General features: G+C 40.7%; 1 protein-coding gene across 29 annotated transcripts in view; it reads left to right on the forward strand.

The window, feature by feature from the left end:
- The first annotated feature begins 2,100 nt into the window (after positions 1 to 2,100).
- Positions 2,101 to 25,130, forward strand: part of CLASP2 (cytoplasmic linker associated protein 2) — a 222,561-nt gene continuing 199,531 nt past the window's right edge. For 20 of the 29 annotated variants that reach the window (XM_030812180.1, XM_030812199.1, XM_030812186.1 and 17 more), the window contains exon 1: positions 2,130 to 2,551. In XM_030812180.1, coding sequence (XP_030668040.1) covers positions 2,357 to 2,551 — 195 coding nt within the window. In that variant the 5' untranslated portion in view covers positions 2,130 to 2,356. Of the gene's footprint in view, positions 2,552 to 25,130 lie in introns of all 29 variants that reach the window. The other 9 variants (XM_030812195.1, XM_003256835.4, XM_030812207.1 and 6 more) reach the window with 1 other exon arrangement.

Below are 25,130 nucleotides of genomic sequence, written 5' to 3' on the forward strand. Positions count from 1 at the left end.
CAGCCTCGACCTCCTGGGCTCAAGTGATCCTCCTGCCTCAGCCTCCCATGTAGCTGGGACCACAGGTGTGCACCACCACGCTTGGCTAATTTATTGATTTTTTTTTTTGTAGAGACAAGGTCTCACTTTGTTGCCCAGGCTGGTCTTGAACTCCTGGGCTTAAGCGATCCTTCCACCTCAGTCTCCCAAAGTGCCAGGATTACAAGTGTGAACCACTGCACTCGGCCTAATGAGAGGATAATTATTATAGGAACTGGCTCCCATGGTTAAGGGGGGCAAGAAGTCTCATGTCTGCTGTTTGCAAGCTGGAGAACCAGGAAACCTGGTGGCGTAATACAGCCCTAGTCTGGAAGCCTGAGAATTGGAGGACTGATGATATAAGTTTCTGTCTGAATCCTAAAGTTCAAGAACCAGGAACACCCATCTTTGAAAGCAGGAGAAGATGGATGTTTCAGATCGAGCAGAGAGAGTGAATTCAGCCTTTCTCCACCCTTTCGTTCTATTCAGGCCTCAACGAATTGGATGACATCCACTAACATTGGGAAGGGCCATCTACTTTACTCAGCTCACCAATTCAAATGATAATCTCTTCCATAAACTCTCTCACAGACACACTCAGAAATAATGTTTTGCCAGCTATTTGGACATCTCTTGCCCCAGTCAAGTTGACACATTAAAATTAACCAACACACATAGTTTACTTGATTGAGGCACAGTCTGAGGGAAATTACAACCAATTAAAGATGGAAGAAACTTTACAACCTCAACACAATGTGAAACACAAAAATACTGAAAAAAACAACACAGAAAACAGTCAATTTCTTTGAATTTTGAGTTTGTTTATTCTTAGTTATTGTGAATATTTCAAATATCAATTTTTGTTGAATCCATTCACTCATTTAACTTAAATTGGCCACCCATTATTTGCTAGGCACCATCCTAGGAAAACACAAAGGTTCCTGGAGCTTTCCGTGTATTAGAAGAGAAAGATATTACATAAATAATCATTTTGTTGTGATTGGGAATAATCGTCAAGAAGATAAACACAGTGTGCATTTGGGATGTATTAGACAACTTTATCCCCACCAGAATGGCTAAAACTAATAACTGTGACCATATCAAATATCGTGGAGCAACTCGAACTCTCAAGCATTGCTGGTGGGGATTTAATATGATCCAGTCACTTTGGTAAACAATTTGGCAGGTTCTTCTAAACATACAACTTACAAGACCTAGTAATGCCAGTCCTTGGTATTTACCCATGAGAGAAGAAAATATATCCACACGAAATCTTGTGCACTAACCATTGTAGCAGCTTTATTCATAGTTATAAAAAATAGGAAACAACCCAAATATCTACCAACAAGTGAATGGATGGACAAATGGTAGTGATTCCACAGAATGGAAAGCAATAAAAAGGAATGGACTTCTGAGACACCGACAGCGCTGGATGGACCTCAAACATTATGCTAAAAGAAACCAGACTCCAAAAAAGTACAGACTGTATGAAGTTCAGGAACAGGACAAACTATGTTACCGTGATAGAAATCAAATTAGAATTGCCGAGGGAAGAGGCAGTAATTGGGAAGTGTCCTGGGACTTGCTGGGGTGTTGGAAACGTGTTGTACCCTCACTGGGGTGGTGGTTACACGGGTGAATACATTTGCCGAAACTCATGAAGTGTACGCTGAAAATCTGTGCGTTTTACTTTAGGCAAACCGAAGTTTTTTGTTTTTTTTTTAAGTATTATACAGTGACTGTGGTGGTGGCTGGAAGCAGAAGTCAGGAGTGTATTCTTTTTTTTTTTTTTTTTTTAAACCGCCAGTGGGGGCGGGAAAGGGGGATGCCAAGTACTTTCCTAAGTGTTGAATAGAAGTGGAGGAAAACTTGGAAACGTTCTACATTTCACAGGGCGAGGGCAGGGTGCCCCGGCAGCGGCTAGCGAAAAACGGCCCGCCTCCGAGGGGGCTCGGCCCAACTCGGACCCCAAGTCTCCCTAGAGGTCCTATCGCTCCCAGTGGTTTCCGCAGCCACCTACACCATCTCCGCAGCGAAACGCTAGCCGGACGGGAGGGCCCTCGCCGGCGTCGTGCTGACGTCACGCGCGTGCTGACGTCGCCCGCAGCCGCGGCCTCTGAAGCGGGCTGGGGCTCGGGGGGCGCCGAGTTTGACTAGTTTGGGGGCGGCTGGGGGCTTGGCGTTCCTCCCGCCGCCCGCTGCGCTCCGCAAGCCGCGCTCCTGGCGGGCTAAGTGAGTCCCGCCCGCTCCCGCGGGGACCTGCACTGGAGGCTGGGCGGCGCTCGGCGAAAGTTGGCCGCTCACAGACTGGCAGGCGGGCGGGCGGGCGGCCGCAGTCATGGAGCCCCGCAGCATGGAGTACTTCTGCGCCCAGGTGCAGCAGAAGGACGTCGGCGGCCGGCTGCAGGTCGGCCAGGAGCTCCTGCTCTACCTTGGCGCCCCCGGCGCCATCCCGGACCTGGAGGAGGACCTGGGCCGCCTAGGCAAGACAGTCGACGCGCTCACCGGCTGGGTGGGTTCGAGCAACTACCGGGTAAGCGACGGCGGCGAGGCTGGGCTGGTCACGCCCTCCGCGGCGGCCCTTTAATCCCGGACGCGAGCGCCGGGCTGGGAGAGCTCCCGTCCGAACCACTGCTTAAGAGGGGAAACACACTTTGGGAAGCCGAGGCGGGCGGATCACGAGGTCAGGAGTTCGAGACCAGCCTGACCAACATGGTGCAACCCCGTCTCTACTAAAAATACAAAAATTAGCCGGGCGTGGTGACGGGCGCCTGTAATCCCAGCCACTCAGGAGGCTGAGGCAGGAGAATCGCTTGAACCCAGCAGGCAGAGGTTGCAGTGAGCCGAGATTGAGCCACTGCACTCCAGCCTGGGCGACAGAGTGAGACTCTGTCTCAAAAAAAATAAAAAATAAATAAAAATAGGGGAAACGGGGGGTCCCGCGTCCCCACTGGGCAGCCCGCCTCTTCGTACGCGAGCCGAGGACTGACTTCTGACCACGTTTTTCTACACTTGTGAACGATGACAAATTCAGCGATTCCGTGACACGTTGCGGAGTTACTAGGACACAATGTTGATCACTTATTTAAAAAAAAAAAAATCAGTGAAAGACTTCGACATTTGTGTTCACCTGTGTAAACACTACCCAGACCAACACATAGGATATTAGCATACGATTTTAGGTTGATGTGTCTTAGTAGATAGGCTAATGCTGGGGGGAAAAAAAGTTACAAAGATGAGGTACAAGAAAGAATGAGCCTTTCTGAAGAGTCGGTGGTAGGCAGGTTGTAATGTAGCCGCGTTGGGAGGCCAGGTAAATATTTTGTATTTAACTTGCCCCGTAGTCGTTAGTAGTTACTTTTCTTTCTTGTCTTCTGGTGGCAGTGTTGCTTTAAAATGCTGGCTGCAGCTTCCCATGGATGAAGTGATTCTTCTTAGTAACATATTCTCGTGATCCAGCGAATAGGCTGTACTTTGAAACCTTTTATTCAAAAAGAGAAGAAAGGCAAACTCTAGAATTATGATGCAGATTTAATGGTAAAGCCCAGATGAGTTTTGGAAAGGTTAGACTTTTTACAAGGATAATAAATTTTGAGAGTTACCCACGTCGATGCTTCATTACATACCATCTCTTCTTATTATTTTTAAAAAGTTTGGGGAAAAGGTAATTTAATAATATATCATTACCATTTGGGAGATTATTATTTCTTTGGAAGAAACAAGCTAAATTTACTCTGTAAGAAAGGCATATACATATTCACACTCAAGATAGTTGATTTTGTGCTACAGCATAGACTGTTGTAGAAAGACAGCGCTTTGGTTATGTTTGCACCCCTTCCCAAGTGAAGATTGATGTGCCATCTTCTCCTCCACGGGCTGTTGTGAATTGGCTTTGGGCCATTTCACTCCTCAGATATACGTCAGTGAATGACAGTTGAGCAATCACGCTAATATTCTGTGTTACCACAGTATGCTAATTTTCTGTTATGCCTCTAAGCCCTACTTCTACTCGGTGCTGTGTTTTTAACTGTTCTTTAAGAGTTAGAATCCATCAGGGTTCTCATCCGGGTTCTTATCTGTTTTCACTACATATTTTCTCCATGCTCCTCACTAGATAATGTAGCCCAAGACAATTTCAGCAATCAGAAGAGAACTGCCATAGTCTCCCACCACCTATCTATACACTTCCTTGTAGCTGTGACCATATAATCTTCCTTTTTCCTTGTTAGAATAGATAAATTGCCTGTTTTCCTCATTTATGCAATTCCCTTCACAAAAGTATTAGATTCCATGCCTTCTTGCTTACTCAAGGACATTGATCCATCAATTCTGCTCTCTTTCCTAAATCACTAGTTCTCCCCTTTCTGTTGAATTCTATAGCATAAAAACTTTTCTGACATTGTTAGGGAAAGGGCATTCTAATTAATCTGTTGCTTTAAGTTTTATAAACTAAGTTACCCAACTGGGTAATCTTGGTTTTTTTTTTTTTTTTTTAAGATACAATAAAACAAATTTAACTGTTTTAAAAAGTGTGTCATAGGAGCTTTTGAACATACAAATAAAATCATACTTCAGTTTCAGTTTATACTGAACAAAATACAGTTTTTCTTTGAATTGATAGTACTTCAGAATCTGAGTGTCTTAACAGTCATTGTGTTAGTAAATTTGAGTGCCTCCTGTATGTTGGGTATTCAGGATGCTAAGGATCCATCCAGCTTTGAACAAGACAAGGCCCATTCATTTAGCTTCATTAGGATATTTATCGATGACCTATTATTATCAGGAACTTACTCTTCTAGGCATTGCAGATACAATGTGAAAAAAAGACAAATCCTTGTCTTTGTGGACTTAGATTCTAGTAGGAGGAGAGGAATAAGCAGGAAAGATAAATAAAATGTATAGTGTGTTAGATGGTGATAAGTGGTTTGGAGAAAAAAACAGTGAAGGGAATAGGGAATACTAGGCAAGATGCATATGTTGGAATTTTAAATAGTTGGTCGTTGACGACCTCATTGAGAAGGTGACCTAACAGAAGATGGGAAAGTGAGATCCCTGCCATTGCGTTAGAAAGAGGTAGACAGGTATAGAAATTAGATCATTTCAGGTACCATGTGCTTGTAAATCAACATGGTATGAAATGATTTTGAGACTCTACTTTGGGTGGTCAAGAAAGGTGACATGTGAGTGCAGACACTGAAGAAACATAAGAGTCAAGAATGATTGAAGCAGAGGGAACAGCAAATTCAGAGACCCTAGTTTTGTTGAGGAACATAAAGCCAGCCTGGCTAGAGTTTAAATGAGTGAGGTGTTAACAAAGACGAAGTTGAGGAAGCAGCTGTAACGTCATAGGATTTTATTCTAAATATGGTGGCAGTAACTGGGCAGGTATAAAGTCATAGGATTTTATTCTAAATATGGGGGAGGTAACTGGGCGTGGTGGCTTATGCCTGTAGTCCCAGCTACTTGGGAGGCTGAGACAGAAGGCTCACTTGAGGCCAGGAGTTTGAGACGAGTCTGGGCAACATAACAAGTTCCTGTCTAAAAAAAATAAACACAGTGGGGGGTTTTATGTGTGTAAAGGGTGGCTGCTTTGTGGAGAGTTGACTATAAAGGAATAACAGAAGCAGCAGAGAGATAATGGTTGCTAGGCCTGGTTTGATAGCAATGGCAATGCTGAGAAGTGGAAAATTTGGGCTATGATTTGGTGGTAGATCCGATAGGAGCTCCTGGTGGATTGGGTTTGAGGGTTGAAAGAAAGAGAGGAACTACGGATAATTGTCTTGCTTGAGCAGTAGGTTAGATTGTGCTATTTATTGAAATAGGGAAGACTGAGAGAAGAACAAATTGGGTGAAGGATGTAAAAAGTTTAGTTTTTACTGTGTTAGGTGTGAGAAGACTGTTACAAGTTGAGATGATAGACAGTTGGGGTCCCAAGTTCAATGGAGAAGTCATAATTGAAGATTCAAAATATGGAAATAGACATATATGTAATATATGTAGTCTGACATTCGACTTTTACTAAGAACAGTCCTGCAATTTCAGGAGTTCTCAAATTTTTAAATGACATTATGGCAATAAAATTTGCCTCATAAAATACAGTTAAGTACGATAACCACCATTTACAGAGTCCCTAGTGAGTACCAGGCACTGTCTCAAATGCTTTATTTGCATTGTCTCATTTAATTTTTGAGATGGCCTTAGGAAATCAGCATACTATTATTTTCCTTTTTTTGTAGAAAAGGAGACATAAGTATGTTGCTTTAGGCCGTAGACCTGGTAAATTAGTGGAGGAGTTGCTTGAGCCTAGGGAGATTAGAATATCCATATTTCTTTTCTCTACTTTTATAAACCTCTTCAATATCCTATTATTTGCCAGCTCTACTTTTCCTTTTGTGTATTATGAGGATTAGTAACATTTACATTTCATCTGCAACCATAGGGTTGATGTTAAAAAAATGGAGAAAACACAGCCTGAGCAAGATAGTGAGACCTCATCTCTACAAAAAAATTAGCCCAGGATATTGAGACTGCAGTGAGCCATGATTGGGCCACTGTACTCCAGCCTGGGCGACAGAGCCAGACCCTGTCTCGGGGGGAAAAAAAAAGGAGAAAACAGTGAAAACATTTATAACTATGTAGCGCTATGTAGTGCAGGGCTGTGTGCTAGCGTTTCATGTATTTTCTCAGAATTCAAAATTATAGCCCCTTTCGCATTCTGAGGAGGATACTTCCCAACATTCGTGTCACCTCAATTATATATCCTATAAACTATTAAGAAATATGCCATTTTTTAGTTTGCCAAAAGAGATGAGGTTTATCTACCCATTAATACATATTGATGTTGCCTATTCCATTTACCTGCCATATAGATGAACATCCAGGTTGTTTTTAATTCTTTATTCTTAACATTGTCCTTTTTGTCACCTTGTTACATATGCATAAAAAATTTTACTAGGGCAGTGATTCTCAATCCTGTCAAAGTCAGTGCCCTCTTTTAATTACTCCTCTCTTTTCAGTTCTGAAATAAAATTTATAGATAATGTCTGATACACATACATTTTAAAAACCTCTATAATGTCTTAGCTGTACTGTAAAGGAAAACCACACATCATTTATGAGGTAAAATATATTTCAACATGCAAATATGTCAACCTGACTACCCATGAAGACATAATGATAGTTACATGGCTGTAAATGCTGCCACTACCAATTCAGACCACTACAGGTGTGTGGTTGCTGGTGATTTACACTTTTTTTTTTTTTGAGATGGAGTTTTGCTCTTGTCACCCAGGCTGGAGTGCAATGGTGCGATCTCAGCATACTGCAACCTCCACCTCCTGGGTTCAAGTGGTTCTGCCTCAGCCTCCTGAGTACCTGGGATTACAGGCATGTGCCACCATGCCTGGCTTATTTTGTATTTTAGTAGAGACAGGGTTTTGCCATGTTGGCCAGGCTGGTCTCAAACTCCTGACCTCAGATGATCCACCTACCTTGGCCTCCCAAAGTGTTGGGATTACAGGTGTGAACCACTGCGCCCGGCCTGACCCTTTCACCAGTGACATTACTGTTAGTGATTATGATATTCTGGAACTCTAAATTCTGAACCTCATTTCTTTGAACTTGAAGAGTTTTACCACCCCACGTGACATCTGTTTCATTAAGCTCACTCATTAATCATATCCTTACATCCATTCTTTTTTAAAAAAAATTTTATTATAATTTCAGTGGTTTTAGGGGTACAGGTGGCTTTTGGTTATGTGGATAAGTCCTTTGTTGGTGATTTCTGAGATTTTAGTGTACCTGTCATCCAAGCAGGGTACACTACCAATATATAGTATTTTATCCCTCAACCCTCTCCTAACCTTCCCCTTGAGTCCCCAAAGTTTATTTTATCATTCTTATGCCTTTGATTCCTTATAGCTTAGCTCCTAACTTATAAGTGAGAACATACGATATTTGATTTTCTGAGTTTCACTTAGAATAATGGCCTCCAGCTCATCCAAGTTGCTGTAAAAGACATTTTGTTCCTTTTTATGGCTGAGTAATATTCCATGGTGTATGTATACCACATTTTCTTTATTCACTCATTGGTTAATGGGCACTTAGGTTGGTTCCATGTCTTTGCAAATGTGAATTGTGCTGCTATAAACATTCATGTCCCTGTGTCTTTTTTATATAATGACTTCTTTTCCTTTGGATAGATACCCAGTAGTGGGATTGCTGGATGGAATGGTAGTTGTACTTTTAGTGCTTTAAGGAATCTCCATACTGTTTTCCATAGTGGACACCAGCAGTGTTAAAGTATTCCTTTTTCATCACATCACATCACACCCACATCCGTTGTTTTTTGACTCTTTAATTATGGCCATTCTTGCAGGGGTAAGGTGGTATCTCATTGTGGTTTTAATTTGCATTTCCCTGATGATTAGTGATGTTGAACATTTTTTCATATGTTTGTTGGCCAGTTGTATATCTTCTTTTGGAAATTGTCTATTCATGCCCTTTGCCCACTTTTTGATGGGATGGTTTTTTTTTTCCTTGCTGATTTGAGTTCCTTGTAGATTCTGGGTATTAGTCCTTACATTCATTCTTAATTCTGTTTTCTCTCTTCATTCTTGTTTTATGGTCCTCATTTGATGAAATGCTATACTGAGCTGAGCATGGTGGCTCACACCTGTAATTCCAGCACTTTGGGAGGCTGAAGTGGGCCGATCACGTGAGGTTGGGAGTTTGATACCAGCCTGGCCAACATGGTGAAACCCCGTCTCCACTAAAAAAAAAGAAAAGAAAAAGGAAAAAAATTAGCCAGGTGTGGTACTGCATGCCTATAATCCTAGCTATTCGAGAAGCTGAGGTAGGAGGATCCCTTGAACCTGGTAGGCAGAGTTTGCAGTGAGCTGAGATTGTGACACTACACTCCAGCCTGGGTGAGAGAACGAGACTTCGTCTCAAGAAAAAAAAAAAAAAATGCAATACTGGTTAATCCCATTCAGCCTACCCTATACCTGCACTAGTGCAACTGAAGGTGTTTGGGGAAAAACACAGAACCTCTTTAACTGGCTTCATTTTAAGTTCCTGACCATCATATGGGCCCTTAATGCTGCCTGACAGTCATACTGTGTTTTCTTAGTTCATTCACTCTTTCACTTAAACAACTATTCTACATCTTTTCCTCTCCCCTTGGTCCTACTAGTACCTCTTCTACAATCATCATTGTCAGCTGAGGCATGCATTGCTTTCGACTTCACTGAGAAAATGGAAGGAGGCAGAATTTCTTTTTTGAGATGGAGTCTTGCTCTGTCGCCAGGCTGGAGTACAGTGGCATGATCTCAGCTCACTGCAGCGTCTGCCTCCCAGGTTCAAGTGATTCTCCTGCCTCAGCCTCCAGAGTAGCTGGGACTACAGGTGTATGCCACCACGCCCAGCTAATTTTTGTATTTTTAGTAGAGACGGGGTTTCACCATGTTGGCCAGGCTGGTCTCAAACTCCTGACCTGTGGTGATCCGCCTGCCTGGGCCTCCCAAAGTACTGGGATTACAGGCGTGAGCCACTGCGCCTGGCCAACTCCTAGGTAATTTAAAGTGTTAGAGAGTATCATAAATGCTATTTGTTCTTTTGTATTTTTATTATTTATTTACTTTGGAGACAGGATCTTGCTCTGTTGCCCAGGCTGGAGTGTAGTGGCACGATCATAACTCACTGCATCCACCAATTCCTAGGCTCAAGTGACCCTCTGGCCTCAGTCTTCTGAGTAGCTGGAACTATAGGTATGAGCCATTATGCCTTTAAAAATTATGTTTTTTGGCAAATAGAAATAAAATGGCATTTGGTATATTAATTTTTATGGCTAGCCTGCTTATTATTATAATAATTTAAAACATTTTTTATCCAATTTGTGGATTTTTAAAAGGTTTTCTATACGTATATCACAGACTAACAACAGTTTTGCTTGGCTTTGGTGTATTGGCTAAGACCCTTAGGATGAGGATGAATAAAAGAAAGTATGCCTCCTTGTGTTCTGGGTACCAGGGGTGTTTTCTAACATCTCACCATTAGGAATCATGCTTTCTGTAATTATAAAAACTTCATTATGGAGAATATTGAAGATATGTAAAGGTAGACAGTAAAATAAATTCAGCCACAAAGCTTATCAGCCCATGGCCAATCCTGCCCCATCACCGTGTCACAGATCACAGATAACATATCGTTTCATCCCCAGGACTTCCTAGTTACTGTGTCAAAGATATATGTTCTTTTAAAAAAATTATTAATGTAACCTCAACTTCATCACAATTATAAAACAATAATTCCTTGATGTCACGTGTGCAGGGTTCACATTTCTAAATCTTTTAGTAAGTTATTTTAAGAAAAATTAGGAACCAAATAACAGCCACATCTTGTGATTCATTAATATATCTGGGAATCATCATCTGGGAAGTGAGGAGCGCCTCTGCCCGGCTGCCCCGTCTGGGATGTGAGGAGCACCTCTGCCCGGCCGCCCCGTCTGGGAAGTGAGGAGCACCTCTGCCCGGCCGTCCCGTCTGGGAAGAAGTGAGGAGCGCCTCTGCCTGGCCGCCCCGTCTGGGAAGAGGTGAGGAGCGCCTCTGCCCGGCCACCCCATCTGGGAAGAGGTGAGGAGCGCCTCTGCCCGGCCGCCCCGTCTGGGAAGAAGTGAGGAGCACCTCTGCCCGGCCGCCCATCGTCTGGGAAGCGAGGAGCGCCTCTGCCCGGCCACCCATCGTCTGGGATGTGAGGAGCGCCTCTGCCCGGCTGCCCATCGTCTGGGATGTGAGGAGCGCCTCTGCCTGGCCGCCCATCGTCTGGGATGTGAGGAGCACCTCTGCCCGGCCGCCCATCGTCTGGATGTGAGGAGCGCCTCTGCCCGGCTGCCCCATCTGGGAAGTGAGGAGCGCCTCTGCCCGGCTGCCCCGTCTGGGATGTGAGGAGCGCCTCTGCCCGGCCGCCCATCGTCTGGGAAGTGAGGAGCGCCTCTGCCCGGCCACCCATCGTCTAGGAAGTGAGGAGCACCTCTGCCTGGCCGCCCTATCTGGGAAGAAGTGAGGAGCGCCTCTGCCTGGCCGCCCCGTCTGGGAAGAAGTGAGGAGCATCTTTGCCCGGCCGCCCCGTCTGGGAAGGGAGGAGCGCCTCTGCCCGGCCGCCCCTTCTGGGAAGTGAGGAGTGCCTCTGCCCGGCCGCCCCGTCTGGGAAGAAGTGAGGAGCGTCTCTGCCCGGCCGCCCCGTCTGGGATGTGAGGAATGCTTCTGCCCGGCCGCCCATCATCTGGGAAGCGAGGAGCGCCTCTGCCCGGCCGCCCCGTCTGGGAAGTGAGGAGCGCCTCTGCCCGGCTGCCCCGTCTGGGAAGTGAGGCGTGCCTCTGCCCGGCCGCCCCGTCTGGGAAGAAGTGAGGAGCGCCTCTGCCCGGCCGCCCCGTCTGGGAAGAAGTGAGGAGCGTCTCTGCCCGGCCGCCCCATTTGGGAAGTGAGGAGCGCCTCTGCCCGGCCGCCCATTGTAAGTGAGGAGCGCCTCTGCCCGGCTGCCTGTCATCTGGGAAGTGAGGAGCGCCTCTGCCCAGCCGCCCCGTCCGGGAAGTGAGGAGCGCCTCTGCCCGGCCGCCCCGTCTGAGAGGTCTACCACGGAGGCCAGATGCAATGTGGGGGCTGGACATGGTGGCTCACGCCTGTATTCCCAGCACTCTGGGAGGCTGAGGCGGCTTGATCACTTGAGGCTGGGAGTTCGAGACCAGCCTGGGCAACATGGCGAAACATATGTAAAATACAACAGACAAACCAACCAACCAACCCAGCGACAACAAAACAGGTCTACCCTGGAGTCATACTCTAATTTTTTCTATTTTCCTCCCTTTCTGATCCTTTATCCCACTTTCTTTTTCTTCCTCTTCCTTCTCCTTCTTCTTTGTCAAATAGAGGATTGAGTTATTATCATTGATCCGTACAAAGTCCCTCTCTCATTTATTTTCTTTAATTCCCACCCCCCATTTCTATTCCCCGTCTTCCCATGTGCAACCTTCCTAATATGTTTGATATGCATCTTTTTGTTTGTATGTATTTTTAGAAAATGCTTACTGTTTTGTCTGCAAAAAAATAAAATAAAATTCCTTCTAGTACTAAAAAAAAAAAAAAAAAAGAAAAAGAAAAGTTAGGAACCAAATAACAGCCACATCTTGTGATTCATTAATATATTATCTTCCTATTGCTGCTAACAAATTATGACACACTTACTAGCTTATACATTTATTCTTTTACAGTTCTAGAGATCAAAAATCTAAAATGGGTTTCATTGGGATAAAATCAAGGTGTCACCAGGATTATATTCCTTCTAGAGACTTTAGGGGAGAATTTTCCAGCTTCTAGGGGATGCTTGCTTTGCTTGGTTCTTGGTATCTTTCTCCATCTTCAAAGTCAGCAGTATAACATCGTCAAATCTCTTTGTCTGACCTGTTCTTCTGTCATCAAATCTCCTCTGACTGTGGCTCTTGGCCTCCTTCTTATAAGTACCCTTGTCTTTAAAAGGATTCTCCCTTAAAAGGACCCTTCAAGTAAATCCACACGTATATAGTCAACTAATTTTTGACAAAAACACCAAGAATACACAATGGGAAAAGGATAGTGTCTTCAATAAACAGTATTGGAAATACTGGATATCCACATGCAAAAGAATGAAATTGGACCCTTGTTTTACACCATACACAATAATTGCCTCAAAATGGATTAAAGACTTAAAATGCAAGACCTAAAACTCCTAGAAGAAAACATAGGGGGAAATATCCTTGAATTTGGTCTTGGCAGTGATTTTTTGGATTTGACATGAAAATACAGGCAACAGAGATTGCGCCACTGCACTCCAGCCTGGGCGACAGAGCGAGACTCCGTCTCAAAAAAAAAAAAAAAAGGAAAAAGAAAATACAGGCAACAAAAGCAAAAATAAACAGTGGAACTACATCAAACTACAAAGTTTTCTGGACAGCAAAAGAAGCAATCAACAAAACAAAATGGCATTCTACTGAATGGGAGAAAATACTTGCAAATCATATTTGATAAGGGTTTAATATCCAAAGTGTATGAGATGCTCATCTAACTCAATGTTTGAGAAGACACCAACATCAGTAATTGTCAGGGTAATGTAATTCAGAACCACAATGAAATATCACCTCATACCAGTTAGGATGTCTGCTATCAAAAAATCAAAAGAGAACAAGTATTGGAGAGGATGTGGAGAAGAAAATTGTACACCGTTGATGGGAATGTAAATTGGTACAGCTATCATGGAAAATGGTTAGGAGGTTCCTCAGAAAGTTAAAAATAGAACTACCATGTGCTCCACTTCTGAGTATATATCCAAAGAAAATAAATCACTATCTCAAAGAGATATTTGCGTTCCCTTGTTCATTGCACCATTATTCACAATAGCCGGGATATGGAAACTGCTGTGTCCATAAACAGATGAATGGATAAAGAAAATGTGGGGTGTGTGTATGTATGTGTTTATATATATATATATATATATACACACACACACACACATAACACATGACACATACACAAAGGAATATTATTCAGCCTTAAAAAAGAAGGAAATCCTGCCATTTGTGACAACATGAATGAACCTGGAAGACATTATGCTAAGTGAAATAAGCCAGACACAGAAAGACAAATACAGCATGATCTTACTTTTATGTCAAATCTTTAAAAAAAAAAAAAAAAAAAGTCAAATTTATAGATAGTAACAGAATAGAATATAGAATGGTGATTACCAGGGGTTGGAGGATGTGGAAAAAGGGGAGATATTGGTCAAAGGGTACATGCTTTCTGTTATAAGATGAGTAAGTTCTAGAAACCTAATGCACAGTATGGTGACTATAGTTAATGTATATTGTACTTGAAATTTACTAAGAGCGTAGATGTCACGTTCTCACCACAGAACAGATGGGGAGGGAGACCCTTGTGATACCTTTAGGCCTAGGATAATCCAGAGTAATTTTTCCCTCTGAAGAACCTTAATTATATCCGCAGAGTCCCTTTTGCCAAGTGTGATACCATATTCAGAGGTTCTGGAAGTCAGGATGTGAACCCCTTTGTGAGGTTATTATTCTGCCTGCAAGAGTCAACATGTTTATTAAGTCTCTTTTAGTGTTTCCCGCCCAGTCTCTATTTAAAAAAATGATTGAGTTTTATTTGTGTAGATTTTCCCACAGTCTGGATCTTGCTGATTTCGTTTGTGTAATGATATTTGACTGTTCCCTCTGTTTTTCCTGTAAATTGCTGATTTAGTTGGATCTAAAACTTAAATTGAGTCCTTTTTTGGGGGACGAGGGGCAAGACTATTTAATAGGAAATATTCTCCTTTCATCTCCTTCCTGGAGACACATGAGGTATGGAAGGCACACAAGCTCTAGGTCTCTCTCTTTTTTTTTTTTTGTGATGTTAGAGGCCATTAACGTTCAGTGTCTAGATGTATTAGAGTTTGCAAAATGGTGATATTTGAATTCTGTTATTTCTTCATTTATTGGCTGGAATAGTTTTATAAGGAGAAACTTTCCCCATTTACAGTTATTTGATTACCCAGTGATATGGTTTATATAGAATGGTAGGTATATTTCTATGATTCTTATCATTTAGTTACTAATTGTGAAAATGTTTTTTTTTAAGTATCCTTCAAATGTTTGTTTTTGTTTTCATATAATTATGAACTCATATATTTAAACATATCTAATGTGTTTCAAGACAGTGCAGTTATTATCCTTTTTGATATTCAAACTGTCCTATCTTGGCATGACCCTAGTAATCTTTGACTGCTTCTTTGCTGTCTGGTATCACAAGACGTATTTTCTGCTCCAGCCCAGGAATGAGCCACCTCTCCAAGAAGCTCTTGATCTTTTTTCATGGGAAGAGGTGGCTGGAAACTGCAATGTGGTGCTAGTGGTATTCATGTTCCTTGTTTGGTCATTGTTTTCTAGGTTTCTTTCAATGGACAGAGTTAGATTTTATTTTATTTGGTTTATTTTTATTTTTTGAGACAGGGTCTCTCTCTCTCTCTTTGTTGCCTAGTCTGGAGTGCAGTGGCATAAACACAGCTCACTGCAGCCTCAACCTCCTGGGCTCAAGCAATCCTCTTACCTCAGCCTCCCAAGTAGCTGGGACTACAGGCGCACACCACCATGCCCAACTAACTTTAAAATTTTTTTTTTCTAGAGATAGGGTCTCCCTGTGTTGCCCAGGCTGGTCTCGGACTCCTGGGCTCAAGCAGTCCTCCCCGTCTTGGCATCCCGAAGTGCTGGGATTACAGGCATGAGCCAGTACACCTGAGCTAGATTTTATTTTAATTTTAAAGAAAAATATATCATGAGTTCATACTGATATTTCTAATTCAGATTTAAGACTACAGTTTTTACTTCGGTCTTCTGTCTGTATCTTTTTTGTGTCAAACAACAACAACGATTTATAAAGACTGTTAACTGTATTTTTCAGAGTTTTGTTTTTGTCTGTAGGATATGTCCCATTGACAAGATAGAGTCAAATTACTGTGTTTCAAGTCACTTGAAAATAGTCTTTTGTGTGGTTATGCTACTAACTCGATGTAAATTTAGATTCATTTATTTTATTTCATTTTCAAAATAGTTGTTGCTAAAAGAAGGTATCTTCAAAGAACTCTAGTTTCTTTCTCTGTTCCTTGTATCCTGTTCTTACCATTAAAACTTTATTTTCCATCATTGTGTCTGTGTGTGTTTTTTGTTTGTTTTTTGGGAGAGGATCTCACTCTGTTGCCCAGGCTAGAGTGCGATGTCACCATCATGACTCACTGCAGACTTGACATCCCAGGCTCAGGTGATCCTCCCACCTCAGCCTCCTCGGCAACTGGGACCACAGGCGCATTCCACCATGCCTAATTTTTTATTTCTTGTAGAGATGGGGTCTTGCCATGTTGTGCAGGCTGGTATCAAACTCCTGGGCTCAAGTGATGCTTCCACCTTGACTTGCCAAAGTTCTGGGATTACAGGCATGAGCCACTGCACCCAGCCATCATTGTTTTTTGTAAACATTTATGTCTGTCTATATCTATTTAATTCCCCCTTTTTTTGATATACACACTTTTCCCAACTTTGCTTTTTTCACTTAACAGTATATTGTGGAAATCATTGCATAGCAGAATTAGGGTAGTCTTCATTTTTATTTTTAAAGTGTCATAGTATCCTGTAGTGTGGATACACCATGGTTTATTGAATCTGTCCCATGTTGATGAATGTTTGGATAGTTTCCAGTCTCTTGTAGTGAATAATTTCTTCGTGTCTTTTCATAATTTTACTTGTGTATCTTGGGGATAGATTCCTAAGTATATTCTCAAGAGTACACATTTTTCCTGCTTATTTGAGATACTGCTTGACTCATATGTGTGTAATTGAGTCTATTTTGGATTTTCAGTTTTGTTTAACAGCTCTATTGATATCTCATTCTGTATAATTCACTCATTTGAAGTGTACGTTACATTGATTTTGTAATAGCTACAGGTTTGTGCAACCATCACCACAGTAAATTTTAAAACATTTTCGTCACCTCCAAAAGAACTCTGTACCTTTTAGCTATCATACCACCCTCCATACCCACCCCAACCTAGTCCTAAGCTACCACTATTCTACTTCCTATCTTTATAGATTTGCCTATTGCAGACATTTCTTATAAATTGAGCCATATAACATGTAGCCTCTTGTGACTAGCTTCATTGAATTATGATATTTTCAAGGTTAATCTATGTTATAGCATGTATCAGCCATTCGTATTTATGGTTGAGTAAAATTCTATTGTATGCATATACCACATTTTGTTTATCTGTGCATCAGTTGATGGACATGTGGGCTGTTTCCACCTTTGACTATTGTGAATAATGCTGCAGTGAACATTGACGTACAAGTATGTATGGCTATATCTGTTTGAGTCACTTCCTTTGGGTGTATACCTAAGAGTGGAATTCCTGGGCCATGTGGTAAATTTATGTTTAACTTTAGGAGGAACTACCAAACTGTTTTCTTCAATGGCTGCACCATTTTACATTCCCACCACCAGCATATAAGGGTTCCAATCTCTCTACATCCTTACCAACATTTGACATTTTCCATTTTCCTAGTAGGTGTGAAGTAGTATCTTATTGTGGTTTTGATTTGCATTTCTTTAATGACTAATAATGTTGAGAATCTTTTCATGTGCTTATAAGCCATTCGTGTGTGTGTGTGTGTGTGTGTGTGTGTGTGTGTGTGTGTATATATATATATATTTTTTTTTTTAGGCTGTGTCTCCATCTGTCACCCAAGCTGGAGTACAGTGGTGCAATCTCGGTTCACTGCAACCTCCACCTCCCAGGTTCAAGTGATTCTCCTGCCTCAGCCATAGCTGGGACTACAGGCGTGTGCCACCATGCCCAGCTAATTTTTTATATTTTTAGTAGAGAAGGGGTTTCACCATGTTAGCCAGGATGGTCTCGATCTCCTGACCTCAGGTGATCCACCCACTTTGGCCTCTCAAAGTGCTGGGATTACAGGCATGAGCCACTGTGCCTGGCTGCCATTCGTATATCTTATTTGGAGAAATGCCTATTCAAGTTCTTTGCCCATTTTTGTTTTTTAATAGGTTTTATTTTTTTAGAGCAGTTTTAGGTTCACAGTAAAATTGAGTAAGAGAGACAGATTTCTCATATATCCCCCTGCTTCTGCATAATGCACAGCTTCCTCCACTGTCAGCATCCCCTACCAGAGTGATACACTTGTTATAATTGATGAGCCTACATTCACACATCATTATCACTCAAGGTCCACAGTTTACATTAGGCTTCACTCTTTAAGTGTTGTACATGCTATAGGTTTTGATAAATGTACTTAACATTATAGTATTATGCAGAATAGTTTTACTGCCCTAAAAATCCTCTGTGCTCTGCCTAAAACTTCCTCCTTCCCCAATCCCTGGCAATCACTGATCCTTTTACCATCTCCATAGTTTTGCCTTCTCCAGATGTCATGCAGTTTGACTCCAACAGTATGAAGCCTTTTCAGGCTAACTTCTTTTGCTTAGTAGCATACATTTAAGATTCTTTCATGTCTTATTCATGCCTTGATAGCTTATTTCCTTTTAGTGCTGAATGCTGTTGCATTGTCTGAATGTACTACATGTTTATCCATTTACCTACTGAGAGACATCTTGGTTGCTTCCAAGTTTTGCCAACTGTGAATAAAGTTGCTTTAAACATGAGTGTGGGCTGGGCATGGTGGCACATGTCTGTAATCCCAGCCCTTTGGGAGGCTAAGGCCGGTGAATCGCTTGAGTCCAGGAGTTCAAGACCAGCTTGGGCAACGTGGTGAAACCCTGTCTCTGCAAAAAACAAAAACAAAAAATATGAGTGTGTAGGTGTTTTGTGGACATCAATTTTCAACTCCTTTGGCTAAATACCAAGGAACATGAATGATCATTGGATCATATGGGGGAAAGTATATTTAGCTTTATAAGCAACTGCCAAAATAACTGTACCATTTTGCATTCCCACCAGTAATGAATGAGAGTTCCTCTCTCTCCCTACCTTTGTCAGCACTTAGTGTTGTCGGTGAATTGGGTTATGGCCATTTTAATAGGTGTGTAGTGCTATCGTAATTTTATTTGCAATTCCTAATGACATATGATGTTGAGAATCTCTTCATGTGCTTATTTGCTGTTTATATATCTTACATCTTTTTGGTGAGGCATTGTTTGGATCTTTTGCCCATTTTTTGAGTTGTTTATTTTCTTGTTGTAGAGTTTTTTTTTTGTTTTTGTTTTTGTTTTTGAGACAGAGTCTCACTCTGTCACCCAGGCTGGAGTGCAGTGGTGCGATCTTGGCTCACTGCAAGCTCCGCCACCCGGGTTCACACCATTCTTCTGCCTCAGCCTCTCCAAGTAGCTGGGACTACAGGCGCCTGCCACCATGCCCGGCTAATTTTTTGTATTTTTAGTAGAGATGGGGTTTCACCGTGGTCTCGATCTCCTGACCTCGTGATCCGCCCGCCTCGACCTCCCAAAGTGCTGGGATTACAAGCGTGAGCCACCGCACCCGGCCTTGTTGTTGAGTTTTAAGAGTTCTTTGTATATTTTGCATTACAGTCTTTTATCAGATGTGTATTTTGCAAATATTTTCTCCCAGTCTGTGGTTTGTTTTCCCATTCTGTAGACATCTTCCATAGAACAGAAGTTTTTAATTTTAGTGAAGTCCAACTTAACAGTTATTTCTTTCATGGACCATGCCTTTGGTGTCATATCTAAAATGACATTGCCACACCAAGGTCAATTAGATTTTTTCTTATGTTATTTTCTAAGAGTTTTATATTTTACATTTAGTTTTATGATCCTTTGAGTTAATTTTTGGGGAAGGACATGAGGTCTCTGTCTAGATTAATTTTTTGCATGTCGATCTCAGTTGTTGCAGTACCATTTGTTGAAAAGACTGTCTTTTCTTCATTACATTGCCTTTGCTTTTTTGTGAGAGATCATTTGACTGTATTCATGTGAGTGTATTTCCAGACTTTCTATTCTTTTCTGTTTGCTCATTTAAAAAAATGGGTTATTTGTCCTTTTACTATTAATTTGTAAAAGTTCTTATGGATACAAGTCCCTTATCAGATGTATGTTTTACAAATATTTTCCCCTATTTTGTTGGTTGTCTTTTCACTTTCTTCATCGTGTTTTTTTGAAGACTAGGTGTTTTTAGTTTTGATAAACTCCAATTCTTTTTTTGTTTGTTGTTTATGCTTTTTATGTCCTGTCTAAGAAACCATGGCCAAGGTCACAATGATTTACCCTATGTTTTCTTCTAATAACTATAGAGTTTTAGCTCTTACATTTAGCTTTATGATTCATTTTGAGTTAATTTTTATGTATGGTGTGAAGTAGTGGTCTGCATTCATCCGGTTGTCCTAGTACCATATGTTGAATCATTCCCCATTGAATGGTCTTGACACCCTCATTGAAAATCAGTTGCCCATAAAAATGTATGGGTTTATTTCTGGACTCTGAGTTCTATTTCATTAATTTATATTTCTCTCCTTGTGCCGTTGTCACACTGTCTTGATTACAGAAGCTTTGTAGGATGTTTTGAAATTGGGAAATTTGAGTCTTCCAACTTTTTCTTTTTCAAGCTTGTTTTGACAATTCTGGGCTCCTTGAATTTTCATATGAATTTTAGAATAGCCTTCTTAAATTCTACAGTGAACCCAGTTGGCTATCAGATAAGTATTTTGCAAATATTTTCTCTGAATCTGTGACTGGGTTTTTCATTTTCTTAGCCATGTCTTTTAAAAAGCAGAAGTTCTTAGTGAAGTCTGCTTTATCAATTTTTAAAATTTTATGTTGTCTCCAAGAATCTTTTATGTTTTTTTCTTTTATGTTTCTTTTCATGTTGTCTCTAAGAATTATTTGTGTACTCCAGGTGTAAAGATTTTTCTCCTGTGTTTTCTTCTAGTAGTTTTATAGTTTTAGGTTTTATGTTTATATCTCATACGTTTTTGAGTTGATTTTTGTAAATGATGTGATGTATAGGTTGAGGTTCATTTTTTATTTTGCACATGGATATCCAATTGTAACATCACCATTTATTAAAAAAGTATATTTCTTTCCTTCATTGAATTGCCTTTGCACAGTTGTTGGATATCAGTTGACTATATATGTGTATGTCTATTTTTGCACTCCCTCTTCTGTTTCATTGATCTATATATTTGTTTGTTCTTTTGAGCCAGGGTATTACTCTGTTACCCAGGCTGGAGTGCAGTGGTGCATTCATAGGTCACTACAGCTTCAAACTTTTGGGCTCAAGTGATCCTCCTGCTTCTGCCTCTTGAGTAACTGGTATTATATGCCTGTGTCACCATGGCAAGCTACTTTTAAAATTTTTTGTAGAGACAGGGTCTCGCTATGTTGCCCAAGCAGGTCTCCAGTGATCCTCTTGTCTCAGCCTCCGGAATTACTGGGATTACAGGCATGTGCCTCTGTGTACAGCCCCCACATTGTCTTGATTACTGTAGGTTTATGTTAAGTCTTCAAATCAGATAATTGCACTATAACTTCATTTTTCTTGCTTAATATTGATATGAGTATTCTAATTCATTTACCTTTCTATATACATTTCAGGATCAGCTTGTCAATTTCTGCATCAAATTCTACTGGAATTGTGATTGGGATTGCATTCACACAAGAACAATTTGTGGGATTTCAAATCTTTATAATATTAAGTTGTCCAATTCGTGAACTTGGTGTATATATATATATATCCATTTATTTAGCTCTTTTTTAATGACTTTCATTAGCATTTTGTGATTTCAGCATGTAGATCTTGGACTTAACTGTTAGAATTATATCTAAGTATTTTGTGATTGTTGTTAGTTTTGTAAATGATACAGTATTTTGAAAATTCCCAGTTGTTGAGTGCTGGTATATAGGAACACAGTTTATTTTATTTATTTATTTATTTATTTGAGACGGAGTTTCGCTCTTGTCACCCAGGCTAGAGTGCAATGGCGCGATCTCAGCTCACTGTAACCTCTGCCTCCCAGGTTCAAATGATTCTCCTGCCTTAGCCTCCCGAGTAGCTGGGATTACAGGCACCCACCACCACACCTGGCTAATTTTTTTTGTATTTTTTAGTAGAGACTGAGTTTTACCATGTTGGTCGGGCTGGTCTGGAACTCCTGACCTCAGGTGATCTGCCTGCCTCACCCTCCCAAAGTGCTGGGATTACAGGCATGAGCCACTGCGCCTGGCCCACAATTGATTTTTTTATAGTGACCTTTTATCTCATGACTTTACTAAACTCAAGAGACCTAGTATTTGTTTTAGAGTGTCAGTTAGTTTTTAGAGTAATTAAATACATATATCTTTAAGGTTTTTTTTTGTGTTTGTTTGTTTGAGACAGTGTCTTGCTTTGTTGCTAGGCTGGAGTGCAGTGACACAATCTCAGCTCACTGCAACCTCTGCCTTCCAAGTTCAAATGATTCTCATGCCTCAGCCTCCTGAGTAGCTGGGATTACAGGTATGTGCCACCACACCCAGCCAATTTTTGTATTTTTAGTAGAGATGGGGTTTTGCCATGCTGGCCAGGCTGGTCTCGAACTCCTGACCTCAGGTGATCTTCCTGCCTTCCAAAGTGCTGGGGTTACAGGCATGAGCCACTGTGCCCAGCTTATTTTTAAGGTTTTAAATATTTATTTTAATTTCAACTATTTCCTGTTATTTCTTAGTGTAGATCTAAGTTTTTGTCTGCTGTCGTGTATTTTTTTCCCTGAAGATTTTCCCTTAACATTTCTTGTGATACAGGTCTCTTGTAATGAATTCTATCAGATTTTGTTTGCTTGAAAAACTTTTTATTTCTCCTTTAGTTTTAAAATGTCTTTTAAAATACCTTTTATTTTAACTAGGTATAGAATTATGAAGCGACAACATTCTTTTTTTTTTTTTTGGTAGTACAATAATCTGTGGTTTTGCTTTCTACGGTTTCACTTACCTGTGGTCAGTTGTAGTCCCAAAACAGGTAAGTACAATATAATATTTTAAAAGAAACAAGACACACTTACGTAACTTTTGTTATAGTATATTGTTATGGTTATTATACTTTATTATTGTTAATCTTTTACTGTGCCAAATTTATAAATTAAACTTTGTCATAGGTATATATTTGTAGGAAAATTTACATATAGGACTCAGTACTGTCTGTGGTTTCAGGTATCCACTGGGGTCTTGGGATGTATTACTTAAATGGATAAGGGGGGACTACTATACTGTAACAATGTCATTCCATTGTCTTCTTACTCTCATACTTTTTGGCCGGAAGTCTTCTGTACTTGTGTATTTAATGTCCTTTTGTTTTTTCTCATTGACTTCAAGATTTTTCTTTCCTTTGGTTTTAACAGTTTGAATAGGATGTGTCTTGGTGTTTTTTTGGGGGGGGGGTTTCTCTGTTGGGGGGTTTTCTGAGACTTAGATGTATGGTTTGATGCCTTTCATTATTTCTACTATATTCTTGGCCATTTTCCCTCCAAATATTTCTTCTACCTTGTTCTCTCTTCTGGAATTCCTATGACGTTATGTTGGGCAATTTGATATTATCCCACTGCTCTTGAATGCTTTGTCTCTCCCCTTCCCTTTTTGTTCCTTTTTGTATTTCAATTTGAGTAATTTGTATTAATGTATTTTCAGATTCCCTGATTCTTTCCTTCTCTGTATCAGATCTTTTGATGAACCCATCAAAGTCATCTTAATCACTTTTAACTTGCTTTTAATGCATTTAAAAAATTATTTGCATTTTGACTCTGCCTTAAAGTTTTGGTCTCTCTGCTGGAATTCCTTTTATTCATGCATGTTGTTGGCGCTTTTAACTAGAACATTTACTACATTAATCACAGTTATTTAAATGGTCTGATAATTCCATCTTTCAGATTATCTATGTATTTTGTTCCATGCTTTATTCTCGATATTGGTATTTATCCCTCCTTACTTTTTTGTGTGTCTCATAATGTGTGGTTGAAAACTGGACAGTGTTTAAGATGTTTAAGACTAAGTTAAATAGTACTTATGCCTGGAAATGACATGCCTTTTTTCTGCTAAGCTTATATGTAGTGTGGAGCTATGCAGTCAGTCTAGTCAGGAGTTGAGTTAGGTTTCAATGTTATGATTGCTATAGTTACTTTAGTTCATATTTCCTTCAGATTTTTTTGTCACTTGGTTAATTTTATGAAGGGTTTTCCTCAAGTTTTTACTCAACTCTGCACTTTAGGTTTTCCCTATTTTCTTGTGCTTCATAGAGGATTCTTCTTTGTGTTCTTGCCCCTTCCCCACTGGTAGACTGCTGTTGCTTCTTATTTCATGCTTGCTGGTCTGGTTGGGGGAAACAGGGTCATTCTTTGTTTTTCTGGTCTAGCTTCAGTCTTAGGAAGCTTTTTGTCCTGAGTCTTGGGGTAAGGCTTTATAAAGACCATGGCTTTCCCCAACTAGAGACCTTTAATTATATGGGCCCCAGGATGTTTTTCTGCTCCTTCCTCTGGGGTAGAAGGCTTTTTACCTTTTTCCTCTCCTTAACAGCATTGAGTTTTACCTGTGCCTTAGGAGTAACAGTGTTTGATATCCTTCACTGAGGAGCTTCAAACTTTTATTTCTTAGCTTCAAGCTTTTGTTTCTTACGGGACAAGGGTACTAGGAGCCTTTGTGCCTTTCCTGCACAGGCAGCTGTTTCCTTCCCCCAGGACTATACCACCAAGAGATACTTTATCCAATGTCCTGCTCAGCCCTTAGTCTTAAGAGTGTCCAGTGGAGGTTTGTGGAGAAAGAGCTTGCAAGTAAGTGTGAACTAGAGCCTGTAAGTAGGTATGGATTCTCCTTGTGTCTGTGGCTAGTAGGGATTGTGTTTTCATGCTAGCCCACACTCAGTTGTAAATAGTTTTGTTAAGTATAACTGACTTCTTCTTACCCACGTACATCATGGGTTTATTTTCCTCCTGTCCTCTGTCACATGTGACCTACTGCGTGTGTTCCATGTCTTTGTTTAGATTTCAGGTTAGTTGGTTATTCTCCAGCCTTAGCTTTCTGATGGATTCAAGAACAGTTAGGATTTTGTAGACCCAGTGGGCTTTTTCTTGTTAGAATGAGAGGGATATTCTTTCCAGTTTCTACATCCCAGACAGAAGATGAAATTCCTCTGTAATTAAAGAGGCCTTCATTTTTAACTGTTTCATTTAGGAAACATTTCAAAGTTACAAATATAATTATGCATACCACATAACAACATTGTGGTCAGTGATGGACTGTATATACAGTGGTGGTCCCATAAGATTATAATAGAGCTGAAAAATTCCTATTGCCTGGTGACGTCATAATTGTTGCAATGTTGTGCTTGCATTACCTTTTTTATGTTTAGATACACAAATACTTACCATTGTATTAACAGTTGCCTACAGTATTTTGCACAGTAACATACTCTACAGGTAGTAGTCTAGGAGCAGTAGGATATACCATATAGCTTAGGTTTGTAGTAGGCTATACTGTCTAGGTGTAAATGTACTCTGATGTTTGCACAATAACAAAATTACCTGATGATACATT

This window comes from Nomascus leucogenys, chromosome 4 (assembly GCF_006542625.1).
Source record: "Nomascus leucogenys isolate Asia chromosome 4, Asia_NLE_v1, whole genome shotgun sequence".
Classification (NCBI taxonomy): Eukaryota; Metazoa; Chordata; class Mammalia; order Primates; family Hylobatidae; genus Nomascus; species Nomascus leucogenys.